This window comes from Opisthocomus hoazin, chromosome 1, assembly GCF_030867145.1.
Source record: "Opisthocomus hoazin isolate bOpiHoa1 chromosome 1, bOpiHoa1.hap1, whole genome shotgun sequence".
In the NCBI taxonomy this organism is placed as follows: Eukaryota; Metazoa; Chordata; class Aves; order Opisthocomiformes; family Opisthocomidae; genus Opisthocomus; species Opisthocomus hoazin.
This window is the reverse complement of record NC_134414.1, coordinates 34,479,050-34,501,954: the sequence shown is the minus strand read 5'-3', so window position 1 is coordinate 34,501,954 and position 22,905 is coordinate 34,479,050. Positions and strand designations below refer to the sequence as shown.

General features: G+C 46.4%; 1 protein-coding gene across 1 annotated transcript; it reads left to right on the top strand.

Annotated features, from left to right (window-relative positions):
- The first annotated feature begins 62 nt into the window (after positions 1-62).
- Positions 63-17,008, top strand: CDADC1 (cytidine and dCMP deaminase domain containing 1). Its single transcript, XM_075421668.1, has 9 exons — positions 63-184; positions 3,408-3,502; positions 5,010-5,187; positions 6,008-6,586; positions 9,699-9,748; positions 10,834-11,003; positions 11,536-11,725; positions 12,373-12,433; positions 13,749-17,008. Exons 1-9 carry the CDS (start codon positions 106-108, stop codon positions 13,820-13,822), a joined length of 1,476 nt encoding a protein of 491 aa, XP_075277783.1. The 5' UTR covers positions 63-105; the 3' UTR covers positions 13,823-17,008.
- Positions 17,009-22,905: the final 5,897 nt, after the last annotated feature.

Below are 22,905 nucleotides of genomic sequence, written 5' to 3'. Positions count from 1 at the left end.
CGGCCGGTTGCCATGCGGACGCCCCCGCCGCGGCGGCACCTTGAGGGAGGAGCGGGGCCGCCATGGGGGCGGGGCGGGAGGGCAGCGGCACCGGTACCGGCACCGATGCATGGCGCAGAGGAGGCGGTGGCGGCGGGGGGGCCGCGGGTGAGCGCGGCCGGCACGCAGACCGACAGCATGGCCGGTGAGCAACGCCCCGTGCCTGCCACGGCGCCGGGGGCGGGGGGGGAGCCTGGCCCTGAGCCTGGCCCGGGGCCTGGCCCGGTTGTGAGGGCGCCGCGACCCCGGGGGGGGGGGGAGGAAGGGGAAGGGGTTGCGCTGACCGGGCCTTCGCGGGTCTCTCATCGCCCACCACCGGGCGCTTCGAGGCGTTTAACGAAACGCCCGGAGCCGGCCGGTTTGCCCGCTTCTCGGGGCGCTTGCAGGGCTCGGCCCCCCCCCCCCCCGGGGCTGTTCAGGGCGCTCCCGCCTTCCCCTTCCCCCCCCTCAGCTGCCGTTTCACGGGGTACTCCCCCCGTCACAGACAGTGCAATACAGTATCCCCCCCCCCATGCCCCCTGCTTGCCTGCGCTCTCGTTCATAAGGCCTTTTGATAACCTACGCTTGTATTTTCTATCCGCCCCCCCCCCCCCCCGTCAAAATTATTTCTTTCTCCAGTTCTGTGCCGTGGATGTTTAATGTCTATAAAATGTCACGTGCATGGAAATGCATGCCGTCTGAGGGGTGTTTTCACTAACGCCCATGGCAAGGCCCATCTACAAATTTCGTAGAGAGCAACTTTCTCACAAGGCTGGGGATGCCCAGACGAAGCGATTTTTGGTGGATTTCGTATATCCCATCACTGCGGTCCCGAGGGAGTGCCATGCACATACGGATCGCCCGTGGGCTGGGTGTATAGCTGTCAGGCTGAGGACCACGGCAGGGCTGCCAGGTCTCCTGGATGGGTAAATGGGTTTGGTCTCATCCCAGTTTTATGAAAATCCTGCTTCCAAGCGAGCAAAGCAGATGAAATCTGAAAATGGTTTCTAGTTTCCTTTTCCCAGGCAGGAGAGTGATGTCACTGGTTTCCTCTTCCTTGATGGTGTCAAAGCACAGTGTTAGTTTCCTGCGTGGAAGATGGCTTCTAACAAGCCTCTCAGACTTTGAACTAGGGACCGTGGCATAATCCTGTACTGGAGCCACGTCCGGATGGGCAGTGCCCTGCTGCTTTTTGCTTGCAGGTGCAGGAGCAGCAGGGTTTTCGACACCGGCCTTCACAGCGTGCTTTCCCTGGAGCACGCCTCGCCTCACTGGAGTGAGATCCTTAACCTGGAGGGATGAAACTGTACCTTTGTGTGAAGCAGGGAAGCTGTGAGGACTTGATGCACCTGAAAAGAGTGCTCCTTTCATATACGGTTTTGCTCTCAGTAGCAAAGAGCCTGATTCCTTTTCTTCCCTAGTCTTCTCTAGTTGCTTTAAATTCTGTAAGATGTCTTCTACCTTTTTCCAGGCCACTTCAAGCAGTATTTTCCTCACTCTGAACTTAAGGGAACATTTAACTTCCTCAGTGAATAAAGAAGCGCATATGTAGATATGATAACTATGACCACAGGTCTTTCCTTTTTCATCACAATATTCTTCTGCTTCTCATTATTCATGTCAATTCACAACAGTGTTGTGAACCGGTGCACTCTTCAGTTTGTTTCCCATGTGTTTGACAGGTCACATTCAGGTCAGGTCCAAGAAAACAAACAGTAATTCAAACTTGTATTCTGTTTTAGATCTACTCTGTATACCAAATTGTAATCCATTTTAGAAATCATGATAGTACTCATGTGAATTGGTATAAATTGTATGGTTTATTTTAGCTTGCAATTGGGAACTGTGCACATGTGCGCTACAACAGGAGCGAACAGGGGCTGTTACGAGAATGAACTCAAATGCCCATTTAAGAAGGCAAATTCTGCTTGTTTAGATGAGGCTTGTAGACTTACTTTTACAGTTTTGAGTACAAGTGGTAAAAAATCTTCGTGTGTGCTGCTTGCTACGCACATTTCTAGCACACGTATCTGACGGTGCTAACCAGGTGCCCTTTGCAGTGCCTGTGCACAGTGGGGTGGCATAGCTGGGCAGCCTAAGGAGCAGTGCACAGTGTGGTATCCGATGGTGCTGCTGAGAGGTCTATAGCTGCTTCCCAAAATCACACTTCTGTGTGAAAAAAGCTGCCAAAATACCATCTGAAAATGATATTCCAGTCATGGATTGCATATGTTTATCTGCTGTCCTAATTGTTTGGGTTCACCAACAGGTCATTAAACTAACCCTGTCCTCCACCAAAGCAATCTTAGTATCTGATTATATCTCTTCCAAACTGCTGGAACTACTTAAAGAAAGGTTTTTCTCTATTCTATACTTACGTCGGCCTTTTCTTCCTTTGCAAAAACTTTTAGTGTTTGCGGGAAGGAATAAAACCAGAAATAATACTGTTGTCAGACAGCACATGTGAGACCTGCAGAGGAATGAGTGTTCATTACAGGTCTCTCTAAGCACCGCTGAAACAGGGACTGGAGTTTTGTTGAAGACTTAATTAACTTCTTGCCAAGCGTGAGCAAGACAGCTTTACCTCTGGGATTGTGCAAGCACTAGAGAGCAATGCAGTACTTCCTCCGTTTTCATTTGCAGGACACTCAGTAGTGCTGAGCACTGGGCCTTGTAGGACACTGTCCAGATTTTGAGTAGAAGCACAACACGGCACAAGGTGGTGGTCTGAGAAGGGATTCTTTGCTACCTCTTTGCTTATTTAGTCAGAAGTGACAGCCTGAGCAACAAGTTTAAATTTTTGTTAAAATCTAAAAAAAAAAAAAAAATTGAAATTTAAAAATTTCAAAAAACTAAGCAGACTGTAAAAATCCAGGAGCAGTTTTCTCCACAACTGGTGTAACTGGAAGGTTTCACTCTTGCTGCAGGTGTCAGTGTAAGATCATGCTGCGTGCCTAGATATTTTGGCTCTCTTCTGCGGTGAGCCTGAAGCTGAATCACGAGCTATGTCTCAAATTTCTGTAAGCATCTGTGAATCATTTCAGCACATGTGGGATCTGATCTGTTATCAGATCCAGTTATGTGGGATCTGATCTGAGATTTCTGCTGTTCATCTCTGAGTAGAATTAACTCACTGAATTTCAGTGAAAGTTTCACCACTTTCTCTTGTTGCACAAATCTGGTCTCTACATCCAGAGGTGAGCATGCTGAGTTGACAACTACTGCCCTGGACAGGACAGTGTGGATTTAGCTGCTGTAATAGAAGTGGTTGATGAACCAGCTTCTGTAGCAGCTGTGGTATAGAAGACTTGGAAAATATTGTTCAGCAGTGTGGGGTTTCTTTGTAAATATTCTTTAATAAATATTTCTTTTTTTTCTTCTAACGATAGGTCAAATGCCAAGACTTTCTAAGGTCAATCTTTTTACTTTGTTCAGTCTCTGGATGGAGCTCTTTCCCTCAGCTGAGCAACAGAAAAAATCACAGGTAAAAGGTTTACATTTACCGTTAATTAGTCTTTCTGAACACATGCTAATAGTTCATGTAGTGAATTTAAACCAACTGCTCTTTACATGGCAGATAGTCTGGGGGGGAGGGATACTAATAAACGTTTTTCAAATATTTCTTAGAACTAGAAAAAAAATCTACTGGTGGGAGGAAAAGAGCAAAATGGTTAAATAGCATGCTATTCCTGAAAAATTTTGAAAGGCAAGGTATACCCCCAGCTGGTGAAGCAAACAGTAAAAATGCTGATGGGTATGTTGAAGACCATAACAAAGGAGGTGTGGTGTATACCATGCACTTCTTAGTATATACTAATTATAACTTTAAAATCAGTATGTTTGATGGTGTAGAGATATTCTTTAAAATCTTGATGTTCATAATTGTAGAAGAGTTCTCTTGTACAGTGGAGGTGCACACAACTACTTGAAACGTTTGCTGATGAAGAACTTGTAGATAACTACCGTAGCGACAATGAAAAGAAAAAGTGTTTGAGAATGAGTCGTTTAAGTAGCTGCCAGTTACACCTCAAAGTAGAGGGGCATTTTCAGAGTGTCCTGGAACAGGGTGTTTCCTTTTGTGATCAGAGTTCTTACTGTGCTCTTTAAAATTATTACTACTTTGTGCAGAGCATACGCATGTGCTAACATCCATAGCACATGGATCAACCAGGACAAGGAAAGACAGGAAAATAATTCAAGTGACAGCTAGGCCTAACTTTTGGAACTTGGTATGTCCCACACTAGATCTGAAAGAGGGATAGATGAGCACCATGCAGACTTCAAAAGCAGTTCCAAATTTAGTAATTCAGTTAGCAATGGCACTTGGGTTACGTGTAGGTCTTTAATACAGCCACATTTCTGTAACCACAAAGAACGCGAATAATTTACAGATCTAAGGAAACAGTGTTCTGGTAGCAGCTGGGTTTCATAATGAGATCTGTTTCACCAGCTTCATGAAACTAGCCTGTATCCAGTTTCCTCACAATACATGGTAATGCAGATATAAGAGCTCTTGTCTGCACTATGCAGACTTTCTCCGTGGAAGATTCTTTAGAATCAGGATTCATTTCTATAAATGAAGAGACAGAAATAAGGCTGGAGAAGCTATCGGCTCCCAGGATGGTCAATGAATGATTCAGAGGGGTTTTCAGCTACAATTGACAGAATTTTCTGCACTGCTCCCAGGTTTTGTAATGGGCAAAGCAATGACCAGAAAAATCAGGAATTTGTAATGAGTCCCTATTTGAAATTTGACAGGGACACAGCACTCTGATATTAATAGGCACGTGTAGAAACCACCAAAAAAAAAAATACTGCTTAGGGGAAGTGTAGCAGAGATTGTTTAATGATTCATTTCACAGTATGTACTGAAGAGCTATATGCTGTGATCCTGGCTGATTAGTGTTACACAAGGAAGAACTGTAACGTCTCTACTTACTTGATGTTGGAAAAGAGTAGAATAATAATGATAGTAATGCATTTTTCTCTAGGTAAAGAAGAGTGGTCTAGTTGTGGTGAAAAACACGAAGATTGTCGGTCTTCATTGTTCCAGTACAGACTTGCATGCTGGCCAGATTGCACTCATTAAACACGGATCAAGACTTAAAAACTGTGATCTTTATCTTTCCAGAAAACCATGTTCGACTTGTTTAAAAATGATTGTAAACGGTAAGCAATGACTGTAGCAGAGCAGGAGTAAATGTTGTGCTTGTGATTGGTGATATCAGAAAGCCTGTTTTCTCTTTGGATGTGTCCCTAACTTGTGTAGCCTGAACTGATATTTTCCACGAGGCTGAAAACGGTACTGAATCTGAATTTCCTGGAGCTGATGAGCAAGAAACCGGGGTTTGCTACTGAGACCCTGTTTCTCTGTGCAAGTATTATTATTGGTGGTGCTTGTCTCTTGGTTGCAATGCACTGCTGAGATTCTGACATACCTGTTGTACTTTGCCAGAGCAACCCTAAGCCTGATGGCTAGGCCTACATTGCTACATTTTCCTTGCCGCCCCCCCAGTTGCTTGTCAGTGGCACCAGAGGAAGGGTGTTTTTTTTGCAGAAATCACAGGGAGTACTTTAGGGTTTCCTTTCCCCAAGTGAGATGAAGACAAGTCAGATTATTCACTTCCCAAAACGGGATCTGCTGGCATAGTCCTTCTGCAAGTATCAGGTTTTAATCTCAGCAGCAGCTTCTATTAGTACTAACTTTTTTGTGTGGTGTTAATGTATCTGTTGTAGGTAAGATGCAAAATTAGGCTGCCACAAACATCTTAGGCTGTAGGAAATTCCATTTTTTGTCAATAGTCTGATTATCAAGTCTGATAAGCTCTTGACACTCATATATGCTAGCATTTTTGTTGTCCAGATGTCTCTTAAGCAGCACTCGGGCTTAAAGCAGTAAAAACAGGGTTAGGCAGTAGTGTGTTGAAAATAAGATTCATGTTCTACTGTGCTTGCATAGTTCCTTTTGCTGCATTATCTTCTCTTCCAGCTGGGGTGAACAGGATTTCTTACTGGCCTGCAGATCCTGAAATCAGCTTGCAGAACGAGGCGTCCAATCCCATGAGTACTGATGATGCAAAGCTAGATGCCAAAGCAGTAGAAAGACTGAAGTCAAATAGTCGTGCTCGGGTGTGTGTGTTGCTTCAACCCCTGGTGTGCTATATGGTGCAATTTGTTGAAGAAACTTCCATGAAGTTTGATTTTATTCAAAAAATAGCAAAATCTCAGCCTGACTCTAATACCGACTTTTATACTGTGTGTAGACAAGAGAGAATAAAAGAGTATGAAAGTTTATTCCTAATTTCAAATGAGGAAATGCACAAGCAAATATTGATGACAATAGGACTGGAGAACCTCTGTGAAAATCCATACTTCAGCAACCTGAGGCAAAATATGAAAGATCTCGTCTTGGTCTTGGCGACAGTGGCTGCCAGTGTCCCCATCTTTGGATCCTTTGGATTTTACAACAGCGAATCACAGCGAACAAATGAAACAGACCGTCAGGGTTTGCCCCAAGAAATCGCAAGGCACTGCATGGTACAAGCCAGACTGCTTGCATACCGGACAGGTGAGTCGTTACAGGAGTGGAGGAAGAATGGGTCTCCTGAGCAGAGCGAGTTCCTGATTTCAGTCTTATACTTCCAAATAATTCCTTGAGCAAGCTGCTGATTTCTGTTCCTACACCTGTGGAACAGGAGCAGCAGTAATAGTAAAAACTCCACAGGGGTTCATAGTATTGTGTATTGTGTCTCTTGCCAAGAGGAAATCATTGCAGATATTTTGCATACCATGCTAGCAAAGACTGCCCTGCCAACACGTCCAACACCTAGCTGAAAACAGAATACAATGACATTTAATTTCTTCAAGCTGCTCTAAGCCTTTTTTTACTGAGGTTTCACAAGATGCTTCTATTACCAAATACATGCCAATATTTCAAGCAGATTTTGTTTACTTCTTCAGCAAAAAGCAGTGAAATAATATCCTTCCAGTAGGGCATCAAGTACAGTTATATGAAGTTTCCTAGTCCAATATTATTAGTGAAATTGCTTATATGTCTGATGGGAGTTTTCTTTGTAAAGTTGCTGGGGTCTTGATGTACAGGCTTTCAGGGTAGAAGGAAGTTATTGACTGTCTTTTGATACAGATGACTTCTGTTAGATACTTTATTCTGTCTGGGTAGCAATGCAGCAAACTGGTAAGTTCTTCCAGAGAACACAATATGAATACTTAAAACTTGCTGGTGCTCCTTAGTGATGTTTTTTTCATCTAGATAGGATAGTTGTGTTTTTAAAATCCTTGTAAACAAATAAATAGTACATATTTAAAGCTTAAAACAAAACTAAGCCCCCTACAAACACACACAAAATCAACCTATGAAGTCAGGTGCTGAATGTGCCTTTTGACTTCTTACAGAATCACAGAATGGCAGCGGTTGGAAGGGACCTCTGGGGATCATCTAGTCCAAACCCCCTGCCAAAGCAGGGTCACCTACAGCAGGCTGCACAGGACCTTGTCCGGGTGGGTCTTGAATATCTCCAGAGAAGGAGACTCCACAACTCCTCTGGGCAGCCTGTTCCACTGCTCCGTCACCCTCAGTGAAGAAGTTCCTCCTCATGTTCAGCTGGAACTTCCTGTGCCTCAGTTTGTGCCCATTGCTCCTTGTCCTGCTGCTGGGCACCACTGAAAAGAGTTTGGCCCCATCCTGCTGACACCCACCCTTAAGATATTTATAAGCATTTATTAGGTCCCCTCGCAGCCTTCTCTTCTTCAGGCTAAACAAGCCCAGCTCCCTCAGCTCCAGTCCCCTCGTCATCCTCGTAGCCCTCCGCTGGACTCTCTCCAGTAGCTCTTCATCTTTCTTGAACTGGGGAGCCCAGAACTGGACAGAGTACTCCAGATGAGGCCTCACTAGGACAGAGTAGAGGGAGAAGAGAACCTCCCCCAACCTGCTGGCCACACTCTTCTTCATGCACCCCAAGATGCCATTGGCCTTCTTGGCAACCAGGGCACACTGCTGGCTCATGGTTAACCTGTCATCCACCAGGACACCCAGGTCCCTCTCCACAGAGCTGCTCTCCAGCAGGTCAGCCCCGAGCCTGTACTGTTGCATTGGGTTGTTCCTCTGCAGGTGCAGGACCCTGCACTTGCCCTTGCTGAACCTCATCAGGTTCCTCTCTGCCCAACTCTCCAGCCTGTCCAGCTCTCACTGGATGGCAGCACAGCCTTCCGGTGTATCCCAGTTTTGTGTCATCAGCAGAGTTGCCGAGGGTACCCTGTCCATTCATCCAGGTCAGTGTTGAATACGTTGAACAAGACTGAGCTGAGTACTGAGCCGTGAGGAACCCCACTAGTTACCGGCCTCCAACTGGACTCGGCGCCGCTGATGAGAGCCCTCTGAGTTCTGCCATTCAGCCAGTTCTCAGTCCACCTCACCGTCCACTCATCTAGCCCACAATTTCAAATTCAATTTATTCAGACTTTGTAAAGGTGAATCTTCATATTTCTAGAACCTTTCCCTTTTTTTGGTTTTGGTGGTTGTTTTTTTTTAAGGTACCCTCCACAAATTTGGTCACCAAAAGTTGCAAAGGACATTGCGTTTTTAGAAGTAATTCGGAAGTTTCATTGAACCAGTTGTGAGGTTTTTGTACAACTACTGTTGTACAGAGCAGGATAGAATAACCAAGCTTGAGTACTCATTCTTGGGGCAGCAAAATTCAGTTTTATCTATGCTGTTCAGTCTGGACTCAGGTCTGTTTTTTGAGCAAACTCTTATTCCACTTTAGTTCTGTAGTGAAATTAAGATAAATAACAGCACACAAACACGTATTTAGATGCTTTAGATTATTATATAGGTGGATATAAGAGGAGCAAGATCGTAGAATGTTTTCTATGCTGGCTGAATATACATCAGTGACTAATATATACGCAGAATATAAATGAAGTCAGCTTTCATAAAGCGTATCTTTGGCAGGAAAGAGTGTTTGTATATGGTAGTGGTAATAAGGATGATGGAAATGGTTAATTGGAAGAGTGTCTTCTAATATATTAATCACTGGAAGCCTGAAACATTTTTTTCTCCTTGACATGCTCTGTTTTAACTGGTTAAGTCTCATCAGTAGCTACTGGGGAAGATTTTCAAGCTCCATAAATATCTTCCAAGTCACATAATGAAAGTTCTGTTCCAGTTTTCATGTGGTGGTAATAGGAAAAACTTCCCATAATCCGATGGTTAACATTTTGTCTCTGAATTTGGTATAAAATACAACTAATTTTGGTAGGAATTCTGACCACAGAACCATAAACTTAAGGAATGGCAGAAATTAAGTAATGAAATTACATAGTAAACAATGAGAAGGTTTTTATGAGTTTGCCGTCTCGCATCAGTGAACCTGTCCACATATATTCTTAGCACACATTTTTTTATCTGATATATGCATTTTGTTGCTTTTGTGAACAAATGTACGTAGCACAGTCTTAGAATGGCTGGCCTTGCAGTTAAAGCACACCCAGCTTTTGTGGTAGACTGATACGACTTTGAGGCTCTGAATCCTTCTGCATTTCTTTTCTCCTGTCCGTGAAGCAATGATGAATGTTACTCCTTACTCTAGGATGTCATATGTTAATGCATAGGTAACTCAGAAGTGCTTTGTTATTTACTGCTAAAATGTTGTGTATTTTAGAGGATCATAAAACAGGAGTTGGAGCTATTATTTGGGCAGAAGAAAAATCAGTAAGTATTGAAAAAGTTAATTTTTCTTGCTCTCACAATTCATACACTTGTGTCTGCTTTGAGCTTGCTGTTTTGCTTTAAGTTCGTACAAGTGCATTTTTCATACACACACACAGTGCTCTAGAAAGGTTGCACTTCTCATTCTGTAGTAACTAAGTTAATGACTGGTTCATTGTTATGCTGTCAAGATGAAGGGGAAGTATAAAGGAGTTTAGTAACTGCCAGAGTGTCTCTGCCTAGCTTTTGAGCGTGCTTGCTTCCCTTGTCGTCGTCAGTTACTCCAGGTGTCCTGGCTACGGAGTTTTGCTGCAGCTGCTGGTCAGGCAGCCTGTGCCTACCCTGCATGGTCCCTCTTTGCAGCGCTTTTTTGGAGAGGTCTCAGTGCGCTCATGGCCTGACAATCTCTTGAGGATCTTTGTTGCAGTTGAAATGCTGTTCTGGCTTTAGCACATTCGTTTTTGGATCAAAGTGGTATTTTTCTACAAATACTGCTACTGTGCTTTTTCCCATCCAAGCACAGTTTTTATTTCTTCATGTCTCTCATTATGCATGTTACCAATGCCAGGAAGCCTCATTCTTCGTGCAGCTACAACAGACTCTTTATTTGTTTTTAGCACTTCAGTCATCAGCTGCTTATTGCTGTTTTGTTTCTTGTTCTGATTTCCATCGCCAGTTGCTACTTTGTCAGCCCACCAATCAGTGAGTCTGTTGAGAGACAGGTAAAACACAGTCTCTGGCATGTCAGGGACTAACTCCAGCTGTCTTTAGTTTTGTACATCACAGAAAGGCTTAAGGACTGAAGCCTTCAGACTTTTTGTTCCTGCTATCAGTATTGCTTGCTAAAAGGAGAGCCTCTGAAGCCTGGTGCAGTGTGTTGTCTGCAGCGTCCCAGTTTGCCCGTGTGGCTACTGTGGAGCTTAATGGAAAAGCTCCATACAGACATGGAGCAATTAGCAAGAGCTGAGTTCTTTTTAACTGCTGTAAATTGGCATGAACTGATAATGTGAAAGTATATATTGCACAACGCTTTCACTTAGTACTCAATTTAAATGTCTTCAAATTTGATGCTTTGCTTACTGTTGCAGAGAAGCTGTGATGGGACAGGAGCAATGTATTTTGTAGGCTGTGGTTACAATGCCTTTCCTGTTGGATCCGAGTATGCTGATTTTCCACACATGGATGATAAACAAAAGGATCGGGAAATCAGAAAGTTCAGATACATTATACATGCGGAGCAGAACGCTTTGACGTTCAGGTAATGAGTTTATTTTTACCACAGAAAAGCATGAGACTGTTCAGAAACAATTGCATGACAAATGCATGTTGTCACTGTGATGAAGTGTGAATTGCAGTCAGGATCTTGTTTATGCCTATGATGCAGAACGTGGATGTGCGTGGACACGGTCAGCTCCTGGGGTTTCTTCAGACCTCTTAAGTGAACTTGGTTTTTAAAGGATATTCACTCAAATGCGTGGCGGCTATCCTTCAGATACAAGCCACTGCCTGCCTCTGCTTCTGCTAGAACCGTGCTGTAACCTGAAATATGGAAGTGTGGCAATTGTTGAGGCTTCCAACAACGATGTGTGTGGAGGGGTGAGATGGGTGTTTTATTCACAGATAGTAAAACCAAACCAGATGTCATTGTATGCTTGTGCGCTTGAGTAGGAATAAGTTGCTTCTGAGAGGAGATAATACTTATTTGCTTGCTCTTGTGAGGTATCAAGCTTGTCACTATTCAAAACTATCAAGATATAAACTCTGAAATTCTGTGTTCTGACTGCCTGTAGGTGTCGAGAAATAAAGCCAGATGAGAGAAGCATGATATTTGTGACAAAATGTCCATGTGACGAATGTGTCCCTTTAATCAAAGGGGCTGGTATCAAGCAGATCTATGCAGGAGATGTTGATGCTGGAAAAAAGAAAGCAGACATATCCTACATGAAATTTGGTGAACTTGAGGGTGTAAGCAAATTTACAGTAAGTGTCTGAATATCCTATATTCTAAAAACTCTGGGCAGCGTGGAGGGGAGGGTGGAGTGAGCAGCCATCTGCAGCCAGCATAGAGGAGTATTTTCTTGTGCTGTTTAGTCAAGCGAGTGGAACTGAGAGGTTGCTCTGCCACGACACTGGGGGGAAGTGCTCTGCCGTGTGCCAGGTGATGGGGCCAAGTGTAATCTCCTTGCAGATTTCCCTCTAACTCATTGCTGTTGTTTGAGGTGGTCTCTTCACACTGAAGTTCTCTCCAAGCCTCCCTGTCGCAGCAGGGCAGCTGATGTGGGAGATCACAGTGTGATTCTGTAGGCCCTTCCAGCAGCTCCTGAAGGAGCTGCAGTGGCTTTTGAAAGTGGCCGAGTACACCTGCACTCGGGGTGCTCACCGTGACAAACTGCAGCACTGTCGGTTTGAGCAGGCTCGTTTCCCCTTCTCAAGGGAGTAAATGGCCACGTACTTCTTAATAGGTTTTTATCCTCAAAGCAAGTGTGTGTTGGAAGGGGAGCCCTTTGTTTCCCGCCTCACTCCTAGTCATGCCTTACAGTGAAGGACTGTAGGGTACTTTTTCTTTCTCCTTTTGCTCTTTCTTGTGTGTTCTGGAATAAGTAAAATTTTTCTTCTTCTTTTACCAGTGGCAACTAAATCCACTGCACACTAATGCCCTGGAATTTAATGACTGTACAGCCAGGGAAAGTAAGTATGTTTTTATTAATTCATTTTACGACTGAAGTCAGTAAGTGAGATCATTTTTTAAGCAAACCTGGATCCCTCTAGGATTGATTAGTCTTAATTAATTTTGATTGTGATTAGTTAAGTTTTGCTATGAAAACTTCTCCGAGCTTTTTGAGCAGATGAACTCATGGTAAGTCAAAAACATAAGCTTGTTTTAACAAATGCTTGGCATTGGCGCACGTTACAAAGTCTAGTAATGCTGTTATCAAGGTTGACAATATTCTGTTTTGCACCTAGATCATTTCAGACTACTTTATCATGTGTTAAATTTTGTCCTACAAAGACTTTTTATATTGTGTTCTATAAAGAGTGCCATTCTTTTTCAAGAGAAATTGGACTTCAAGTCATTTAAATACGTTCTGCAGAGCATTTCAGTGCTTCTTTTATGAAGTAGAATCTATGCCAGTGCTTTTCAATTAACCTTTGGTTTTGCATGTGTGTGTACACCTATATGATACAAAAGCCGCAAAGTCCTTGTTGACCTGCACCCCAGTAGCAAGGGAGCTGCCATCTTCTGAAAACAGTTTAGAGGAGTCTTATGCCGAACTCTTTTTGTGCTACACAAAAGGGACTCACCGTTGGCATCTGCTGTCAACTACCAGTACTTGAAACGTTTCTCATCCAGAGAGGAAAATAATGTGGAAAAAGAAACTAAATAATTTTCGTGCCTCGAGCATGAGCATATGGAGCGTAAAGATAGGGAGTTGGCAGTTACTCAAAGCACTGAGCACCATGCTAGGAGCATAAAAGAGCCTGAAGATGGGGTTTGTAGCACATGAATAGCCACGTACTGCGAGCTAATTCCTGACGTGTAGTGAACTAGATTAGTGGAGAAGCCTCTTTGTTAGCTATTTCCTTATGAGTCGAGGGGAAAGGAGGGAGGGAAGGGCTCAGAGCAGTGTTTATGGCGTTAGTGATCACTGCAAAATGTTAGGGCTTGTTTGTCCCTCTCTCTGCTAGTGGTTTTCAGACCCAGCTGGAGAAAGATTCCTCCTGGGGAAGGAGGAATGACAAACTTTGACAACCTTTAACAGGGCTCATTTTTCTAACAGTGTTTTCCTCAAGATGGTATGCTTGCATTTTGAACACTGAACTGTTTTAAGTTGTTATTTTTCCTTAGTATGTTTCTTTTACTATGATTATTGCACATTCCTCTGTACAGGGAAGAAGACAAGCTCCACCACCCAGTCTTATTCTAGTGTGCCTGTATGTGTTGAGCATTTAGACTGTGCTTACTATTATACTAAAGTTTCACACATTTTTTTTTTTGTTTTAGATGGGGTGCAGAAAACAAAATCACTAGATGACCAGCAGCACCAAAACAAGAAACTGTGTCTTGGTCACTACTGAATAATTAAGCACTTCTGCAGTCTTGCTCTGTACTTTTTATAATGCAGCCTGTTTGCACTTTCAAATAAGGAAGAGTTTTATTTATTGTTTGGAAAGTGATTTTTAGAATAAGTTTATTTATGATGTCTTAAATGTTTTACAGAATTACGTGAAGGTCTTTTTAATTTAGAAGGTCCTGGGGAAAAAATGCTGCTTGTATTTTCTGTGAAAGTAACTGGGTGGCTAATCATTGTTAATACATTAAAAAAAAATACTGAAAGTTTATTGCTGGTAGATCAGAATAATAATAAAATGGTATCTTTTTTGCTTGGTGCAGGGACTGAGGGAATGGATTTCTAAGTTCTGGGCTAGCAGAACACAGAAAGAAGCCCTAGTTCTTCAAGCACAATTGTCAAGGGAATCTTCTAGGAAGTAGTAGATAAATAATCACTAGCAGTGATTCCTGTTCCTGAAAGTGGCTTTTACTTCTCGGTCTGCTTGTGTAAGGGAGACAAAGCCATTGGGATGGCAGTTGTTGCTAGGTGAGTGATGTGGAGATCAAGGCTGTCTCTCGTACATAACCTCTTCCAACTACCGTAGCCACAGGGCTGTTTTGTTCTGCGGTGCTTGTATTGCTGCGCTGCGTGCTTCCTCAAGTGCAGCCCCTCTGAATTAATGCAGACAAAGATTAGCTTTGCTTTTTCTCAGCTTCTGGATGCAGGCCTAAAGGAATTTGGCTGTGTGCATCTCCCTGGCCCCTGCACACTGTGCGAAGATTGCTAGTGTTTGGGTTTTGTTAATCGTCACTACCAGGCTTCTAGGACTGCGGAAGCTGATGAAGCGCCAGATGTCCTGTTGTTCCTCAGACAGGATGGAACCAGTGGAACAGCCTGAGTCTTTTCGGGTGCCGATCTCCTGGATGACTATGCGAGGAGCAACGGGGACTTTAAGACAGCCAGTGAAAATGCAGTCGAATGTTGTTGCTAGTTTTGGGAGGGTGCTGGGTAGGTGATGGGTATCCAGAGCAGAGATTTGTACCCAGCGTCCTTTGAGAGGTCACTCTCCTCACTCCCATCGCTTTGCTGCTTTGAATATGACCTCTAGCTGTTTGTTTTAGCAGACGTTCCAAGACTTTCTGTTCGTGTGTCTGCTTAGCTCTCAAGTGCAAACACCTCGAAGCTTTTTCTGCTGCTGCCAATAGGAGATGGAAACAGCCTTTTCCCCGTTCTTTCACGCGTCTTGTCTTTGCTGACCTCCTTAACTTCCTGGAAGGGGAATCATGTCTTGAGATGCTGCTGCAGGTTCTGTTTGTTTCTTTTAGGCTTTGGAAAAGGTTGGAACTACATAGCAGAGCTGTGACTGGATAGTGTGCAAAGCGTCCTTAACGTGGCATTAGTTGTGTGGAGTCTGTTCTTGCCCGGTTTGGCTACTGGTGCTGTAACTGAAGGTGCAGTTCTTGATGCTTGGAGCTGCAGCAAGAAGCTGTGGTTCCCCATGGCTTGTTTAGTATAGTTTCATTCTTCAGTACTTGGACTTCAGAACTGGGGAATGCTGGTATCCTCTTACCACCATGAGACTTCATTCTGGCTGGAGCTGGAGAGGCTGCTGTTTCTCTGAGCCTGGTTAGACTGACGGCTACTCTAGGGCTGGTGGCCGAGCGTGGTGCATTGCAGCGTTAGCAGCAGCAGTCTCATCAGGCAGCTGGCTGACCGCCGCACCGCTGCTGCCGTGCGACGCAGGGTGCACGCAGCTTCGTTTCCCAGGACCAGGTCAGCTAAGGGAAGGATGGTGAAATCCATTTTTGCATCACACCACAAAAGAGTGCTGTTTCACGGTAGCTCGTGAGGAAGTTGCTGAACTGCCGCTTCACCAGGTCTTGTAATCTAGTGTGGAGGAACCCGGGTCCTGAATTTAGGACCAGCAGATCCAGCTGCAAGAGCTCTATGCCTCACCTGTCCGGTTCGCAGTCCAGGGCCTGGGGATTAAGTTATCGGTCTGGATGCCATACAAACCTCAGAAAGAGATTTTTCCTCTCATCAAGGATTATATAGTTTCATTGTTTGTAACTTCCATACGAGGTTAAAGTCAAATGTTGGTGTTTCATGAGCAAAATTATAATCTGGTTTTAAATCATGAATATTTTACTTTGGCATATTTCCCCACACACACACACAGTTCTTGTAAGCATCTTGTGTTAGAATAATTACTCTTGGCTGCTTCTACAGATCAGAAGAATGCTGTCCAGATTAGAGTAAAAAGTCTACCCCACTCTGCCCACTGAAGCCTTCTTGTATCCATAATCTGTTGGCAATGCTCTTCTACTGGAGATAGAAGCAGGAAAAAAAACGGGCAGGTTTAAGGCCCCTTGAAGTTTTATACTGATCATTCAGCTGGTATGAAAATCAGTAAAGAAGTCTGTGTCTTTATAGGAACAGCTGAAATTGAAAAGTCCCTGAAAGATCATAGGTGGCCTGGGTACGTGGAGAGGTAAATCAAGATACAAGTCAAATATCACACACATTATATATGCTACTGGGAACCTGTACTTCATGAGGAGTGAAGAGTCTACCTTTACTTTTTATTGGTTTTTAAAAAGAGGATTTTTGTACAAAACTTTCCGTAAAACTTGGAATTGCTTGTAAGGCTGAAAGCTTGTAAGTCTGGCTTTATTTCTGTCTTGCCATATTTTGACAGATTCCTCCAGAGGTTCACAAATTTCTGTAGGCTCCGATTATCAGGATAACCCCACTGCTTTAATTCTTACTAGGATTACAAAGTAAGGTCGTTGTCCTGGCCTGCGGTAACAACGTGAGTGGGGTTTCTCTCTCAGCCTGTGCGCTCCGTAGGCACTGCTGGGCACCTCACCTGCTTGCCAGGGAGAGCGACGGAAGACTGGACTCCTCCCGCGGTGCTTATTTTGCAAGTGAACTCTGAGGTGTTTGTTTCTTACATAAAAAGAACAATGTATTTAAAATGAAGAAATGTAAAAGTTCTCTATATTTTATATATATTGTATGAAATTTCTGTATGCATTTTGCGTCTCTTCCGTTCATTTCAGAGCAGTCATTTTAATTGCAGGTATTAACTATCAGTAATAATTTGGCCTCTTGACTGAGGATTACAGAAATTCTCTGTTAATTTTCTGCCTTACAGCAAAACTTATTTTCTGCTAATAAATTAATCTGGCAGTAAGTACTGAAGTATATACTGAAGTGTATTTATAATTGTGTTGGGTTATTAGAAACGTTACAGAGTGCTTTGCAACGCTCACACCCGTTACCAGCCCAGCGCTGTCCTTGCTCCGGCAGTCCCGGCTGTTTGCTGAGCTGTGTCACCTCCCTCTGCTCTGCCTGAAGAATTTGTCTCAAGTGCCTCCTGCCAGCCCCGGGGAAGGGCTCGTCTCCCCTCCCTGGCCCTGCGAGCACTAATGAGTGTTAATTCCCTCTTTCTCTGGAGAGTAAGAACTGCCTCGGGGAGCACACTATGAGCTGTGAGCTGCCACCTCCACGGTCTGTGTCTTGGTTGGAAGAGATAGAAGTGGGTGAAGCTTTGACCACCCAGAAGTAGAACTGGTCCCTGCTGCACCTCCTGCCTTGCTGCCCTGGTTGGCCTGCATGGGCATGCGCTGGCGTCCTGGTCCGCAGTCACTGCAGAGGGGGATGGCTGGGGCGACGGGAGCCGACGGCTGTGCCGGCCAGCAGCGTGGCTGAAGGGGAGCGGGTCTGCGGCATGGAGCAGGTGATGCTGAAGGCCCGACCCACCCACCTAGCTCTAGCCCGGGCATGTGGGCTGAAGGCCTGTTAGCCAGCGCAGTGCATCAGGGCGGTGTCTGCAGTTCCTTTTCCTGTGTACCTTCATCTGAAAGGAATCCACTCCATGCACTACGAGACTGGCTGGTGTCACAGAGCCACACGTAGTAAGTGGGGACAGATGGGCGATGCGTCTCAGAAGGGCTCTTGAACTGAAATCATAGAATCACAGAATGCTTTGGGTTGGAAGGGACCTTCAGAGGTCATCTAGCCCAACCCCCCTGCAGTGAGCAGGGACATCTTCAACTAGATCAGGTTGTTCAGAGCCCCATCCAACCTGATCTTGAATGTTTCCAGGGATGGGGCATCGACCACCTCTCCAGGCAACCTGTTCCTGGTGTTCCACCACCATTGTGGTAAAAAATGTCTTCCCTATATCCAGTCTAAATCTATTTCTTCTAGTCTGTAATCCTTCTATCTAGTTTAAATCTATTTCTTCTAGTCTAAATCTATTCTAAATCTATTCTAGTCTTCTCGTCTAAATCTACTTCTGCTTTATATCTAGTCAAATGTCATTGTAGACACGCCGTGAGCAGTCAGCGGGGCATGGTCAGCCGGGCTGGCAATGGGATGGGCTTCCCAAAGCCATGTTTAATGCGGGGACAACGCTGAGAAGCTTTGCAGTCCTCTAAAGAGATTTTTTTTGTTTCAGCCATTCTGCCTGTGAGCCAGACTTCAAACATCTCTTTGGCTTTAATTTGTTAGATCCAGTAAGCGACGAGGCTAGAAAAGCAAAGGCGGCCAATGGTGCGTGCTGATTTCCAGTCGATCTGCATGACCGCATCATTAATGAAGATGGTCACAGCGCCACATACCAGTGCTGAACTCCGCTCTGCGCAGAAAGGTAATTGCAGAGAACTGTTGTCCAACACTTGCTGATCGTCCTTGGGATCCTTCTGTTTTCCCAGACCTGCACAGCTGTCTGCTTATACGCCAGTTTCGTACGCTGCATACGTATACGCAGGCAACACCTAGTCTTGAGGATTTTCAGATACCGGGCAGGACATAGTGCTCAGTGTTTTGCAGTTTTGTTCCCTCTTTGAAGGGGAAAGGGGCACCAGACATCTTCCACGGGAACCCACCTGCTTCTGGTACCGTGATGGATACAAGCCGGGCCGAGACAGGGGCTGTTACCTTCACGCCATCCCCAAACGCTCTCTTGAAACTCTGCGTACTGCTGCGTGGCGTGCGCTGCTGCTCGCGGTCAGAGGTGAATTGTTAAAGATTTTATCCTCACACGAGTGGGTTACACTAGGTATTGCTTTATTCACAACTCAGAGTTGGGCCATCTCCTCAGTGAGTAGCAAAGCTTAAGTCGCTAAACCAGTTTATATACATTTATTAAACCGATTACATCAAGTCTAGAATCTTCATAAGTTTCTAAGCAACCGTTCCGTTCCTTTAAGTACATCATTTATGAAGTTCTTTCTATTCTTCTGTCTTCGTAGAATTCTCCCTCGCTGGTTTCAGGCCTTGCTTGCTTTCAGGGTCGTCTCGGAGTTGTCTGTCTTTCATCTTCTTTTGTGAATTCTGTTTGATACAATCCGTACAGTCGGTTTCTATCCTGATTGCAACATACCGATTGTATGGTTTCTTAACACAGCTGTGTTTGCACAATTGAATCTATGTTCTAGTTCTATGATTCTATTCTATAATCAATCTTCTTTACAATCAATCTCTAACATGAATCCTGCAGCCCCTGGGGGAGAAGGCGAAGGGCAGCACTGCAAAGCCCTTGGTGCAGGGAGCACACAGGCCAAGAGCTGCTGTGCTGATTCTGCGGCCGGCTTAACAAGGCAGAGTCAGGCAAGGCCCCTCTGTTCGCTTCTCCAGCCCTAAGCCGGGGCTGTTTTGCCTCAGCTGGGGCAAAAGGAGCTCCTACTCCTCGCTGGCCATAATGAACCAGCCGCGGGGGTGCAGGGCGGCAGCACAGCCGTGAAGGGGGCTGCTGGCAGGGGAACCGGCCCCGGCAGGGCTTTCTGGGGCAAGACCCTGCTCAGGTGCCTGTGCCGTGGCAGGGATGTGTTTTACCACACCTACCGCAAAGAGGCATCCTGAAAAACCCCGCTGCTGCAGCAGACAGCAAAGGGCAGAGGTGTGCTGGCGCTCATCGTAAATGGCAGAGCACTTGAGGTGGCTCAAAACCCAAAAATAGGAAGAGGAAAATCCGAGGCTGGCGTGTGGGCAAAGGGCGCTGCTTGACTCGCCGCAGCGCAGGCTTAACCACGTTTGGCCTAGGGACAGAGCAAAGCGCTGAGCTTTCTCCCTGGGGTATTTTGCAGTGTGCCACGCATCTTCCGTGCTCCAAGTATCATCCCTCCGTGCCTGAAATTTTCCTCTTGGCGTTTCTGAGGAGCCAGGCTCTGCCTTGGCACCGGGTGGTTTTCCTGCAGCTACGGGACCACCGTGCGTTCCTGCTGCTGTTGGAGGATGGCGTCTGTTCCAGCTTTAATGTAGATGAGACCTCTGCACTGTGCTGATCCCTGGAACTGGAGAGGTGCATTAACAACAATGAAGCCTTTGCAGTCTGCCTGTGGTTTTTTTTTCCTCCTCCTTCGTCTTCATTGCTCAACCGTCTTTACTGTGGCTCTGGTGAGGTCACCTCACTGCTTTGCCAGTAGATTTTCCCCTGGGGCAGCTAAATTTCTAACTAGGAGGAAAAATAAGGGGTTGAAGAAGCCTGGGAAAACCGTGAAGAATTTGTACAATAACTTCAGCAAGAGCCAGGCCTTAGGGACGGCATACAAACGCCAGCACAGACACTTCCCCCCTCCCTGGCATGCTCTCAGAAATACCCGAGAGGTGGACGTAAGAGCGTGTGACTGCCAGCGCGTTCACCTGCCGTTGGTCTTTCGTTCCCATCGTGGGGCAAGTCACATTTAGCTGGAGAAAACGAAACCCAGCAGAAGCAGTGGAGCTTAGCTGCGTGGCCAGATGTGGCAGTCAGTAGCGGCAGAGCTGGGTCTTTCGTTGGCGTGAAGGCCTCTCTCCTCCCTCGGCAACGCCTGCCGTCCCCTGGTGTCACTTTTCCTTTGCGCCTTTGACCGGGAGCACGAGCCACCGCTGCCAGCCCACAGCCAGACCCTGCTCTGCCCCATGAGCTAGTGCTGGCTCTGCCCTTGGCACTCCTCGGGACAAGAGGTGAGTCCATCTGCGAATATCATTTTTCCCCCCACACCCAGCTTTAAACCGGGGAGGAGGTGCCTTTCTCCACATCCCCCACGGGAGTCCGTGAGGCCCACTCCCCACAGGCTCCTGCTCGTCCGACGCACACAGAGCCCGTTGGGCACCTGCCCACCGTCAGCGCGAGCAAACGGCGGGCTGCTTCGCTCCCTGCTAGCCTGGGTGGACCGGCAGCCCCAGCTGCGTGTTCGCACAAGGCGCCCAGCAGATGCAACGGGCTCTGCTTTGACACAGGTATTTTTAAATCCGCTCCAAACCCTTGTCAAGCCAGCTGCTCCACAGGCGCGCTGAAGGGCGTCGCAAAACCGCGCGTCAGCAGAGTTGGCGTGACGGCAAGTTGGAAATAAAGGGCCTCTGTTCACAGGAGTTGAGCAAGGCACTTTCATGGCCACAAAGACATCTTTCTGTCTTCCCTGTGCCCCCAGAAGAAATAACTCCATTTTTCCATCTGAACATGAGGAAGAACAACTTCCCTCTAAGGGTGACAGAGCACTGGAACAGGCTGCCCAGGGAGGTTGTGGAGTCTCCTTCTCTGGAGATAGTCAAGACCCGCCTGGACAAGGTCCTGTGCAGCCTGCTGTAGGTGACCCTGCTTCGGCAGGAGGGTTGGACTAGATGACCCACAGAGGTCCCTTCCAACCCCTACTATTCTGTGATTCTGTGGTAGCTCTCCCCAGGAGAGCTGCCTTGGGGAGCTGGGTGTTCTTTGTTTCTTTAACTACGAAGAGCTGGGCTATGGTGCTGTGGCTGGGCTGGTGCCTGTCATGCAGCCAAAGGATACCGGTCGTTCCTGTCATCCTGGTGGTCAGGTGCTTGTTGCGCAACTGCTTGCAAAGCCTCAGCACGCTGGAGGTGCCTGCTGGCACAGCCCGGCAGTTGAAACTAGTAGGTTACACGTTTGGCTATGGGACCATGGAGCTTCACTCCCAAATCTGCACATGGAGGGGGAGAGGCTCATAGCCCCTGCGAGCAGCACTAGCAAGAAGTGAGTGCACCCTCAGTAAGTCTGCTGATGACACAAAACTGGGAGGAGTGGTGGATACATCAGCAGGCTGTGCTGCCATTCAGCGTGATCTCGACAGGCTGGAGAGTTGGGCAAATGCAGAGTCCTGCACCTGGGGCAGAACAACCCCATGCACCAGTACAGGCTTGGGGTGGACCTGCTGGAGAGCAGCTCTGTGGAGAGGGACCTGGGAGTGCTGGTGGATGACAGGTTGACCATGATCCAGCAGTGTGCCCTGGTTACCAAGATGGCCAATGGGATCCTGGGGTGCATTAGGAGGAGTGTGGCCAGTAGGTGGAGGGAGGTTCTCCTTCCCCTCTACTCTGCCCTAATGAGGCCTCATCTGGAGTGCTCTGTCCAGTTCTGTGCTCCCCACTTCAAGAAAGATGAGGAGCTGCTGGAGAGAGTCCAGCGGAGGGCTACGAGGATGATGGGGGGACTGGAACATCTCTCCTATGAGGAAAGGCTGAGGGAGCTGGGCTTGTTCAGCCTGAAGAAGATAAGGCTGAGAGGGCACCTTATAAATGCCTATAAATATCTGAAGGGTGGGTGTCAGGAGGATGGGACCAGACTCTTTTCAGTGGTGCCCAGCGACAGGACAAGGGGCAACAGGCACAAAGAGAAGCATAGGAAGTTCCATCTGAACATGAGGAAGAACTTCTGCACTCTGAGGGCGACGGAGCACTGGAACAGGCTGCCCAGGGAGGTTGTGGAGTCTCCTTCTCTGGAGATATTCAAAACCTGCCTGGATGGGTTCCTGTGCTGTAGGTGACCCTGCTTCGGCAGGAGGGTTGGACTAGATGATCCCCAGAGGTCCCTTCCAACCCCTGCCATTCTGTGATTCTATGAAGCCACACAGGCATGCCAAGGGAGGGAGGAGATTGAGGTGGCACGGGGGGACACACCTGAGCCATGCCATGTGTGCTGCACCACAGCAGGTATCTGCCATCTCCGAGATGGCCAGGGCAGTGCTGTGCCCGCCTGGGGCCAAGGCTCAAGGCAAAGCCCTCCCAGCTGTTGCCAGTGCCATGCGGTGATGAAAAACAGCCATGGGGCTCTTGTAGCGACGGTAAATTACAGCGTTCAGCTGCATGATGCAAGGCAGAACG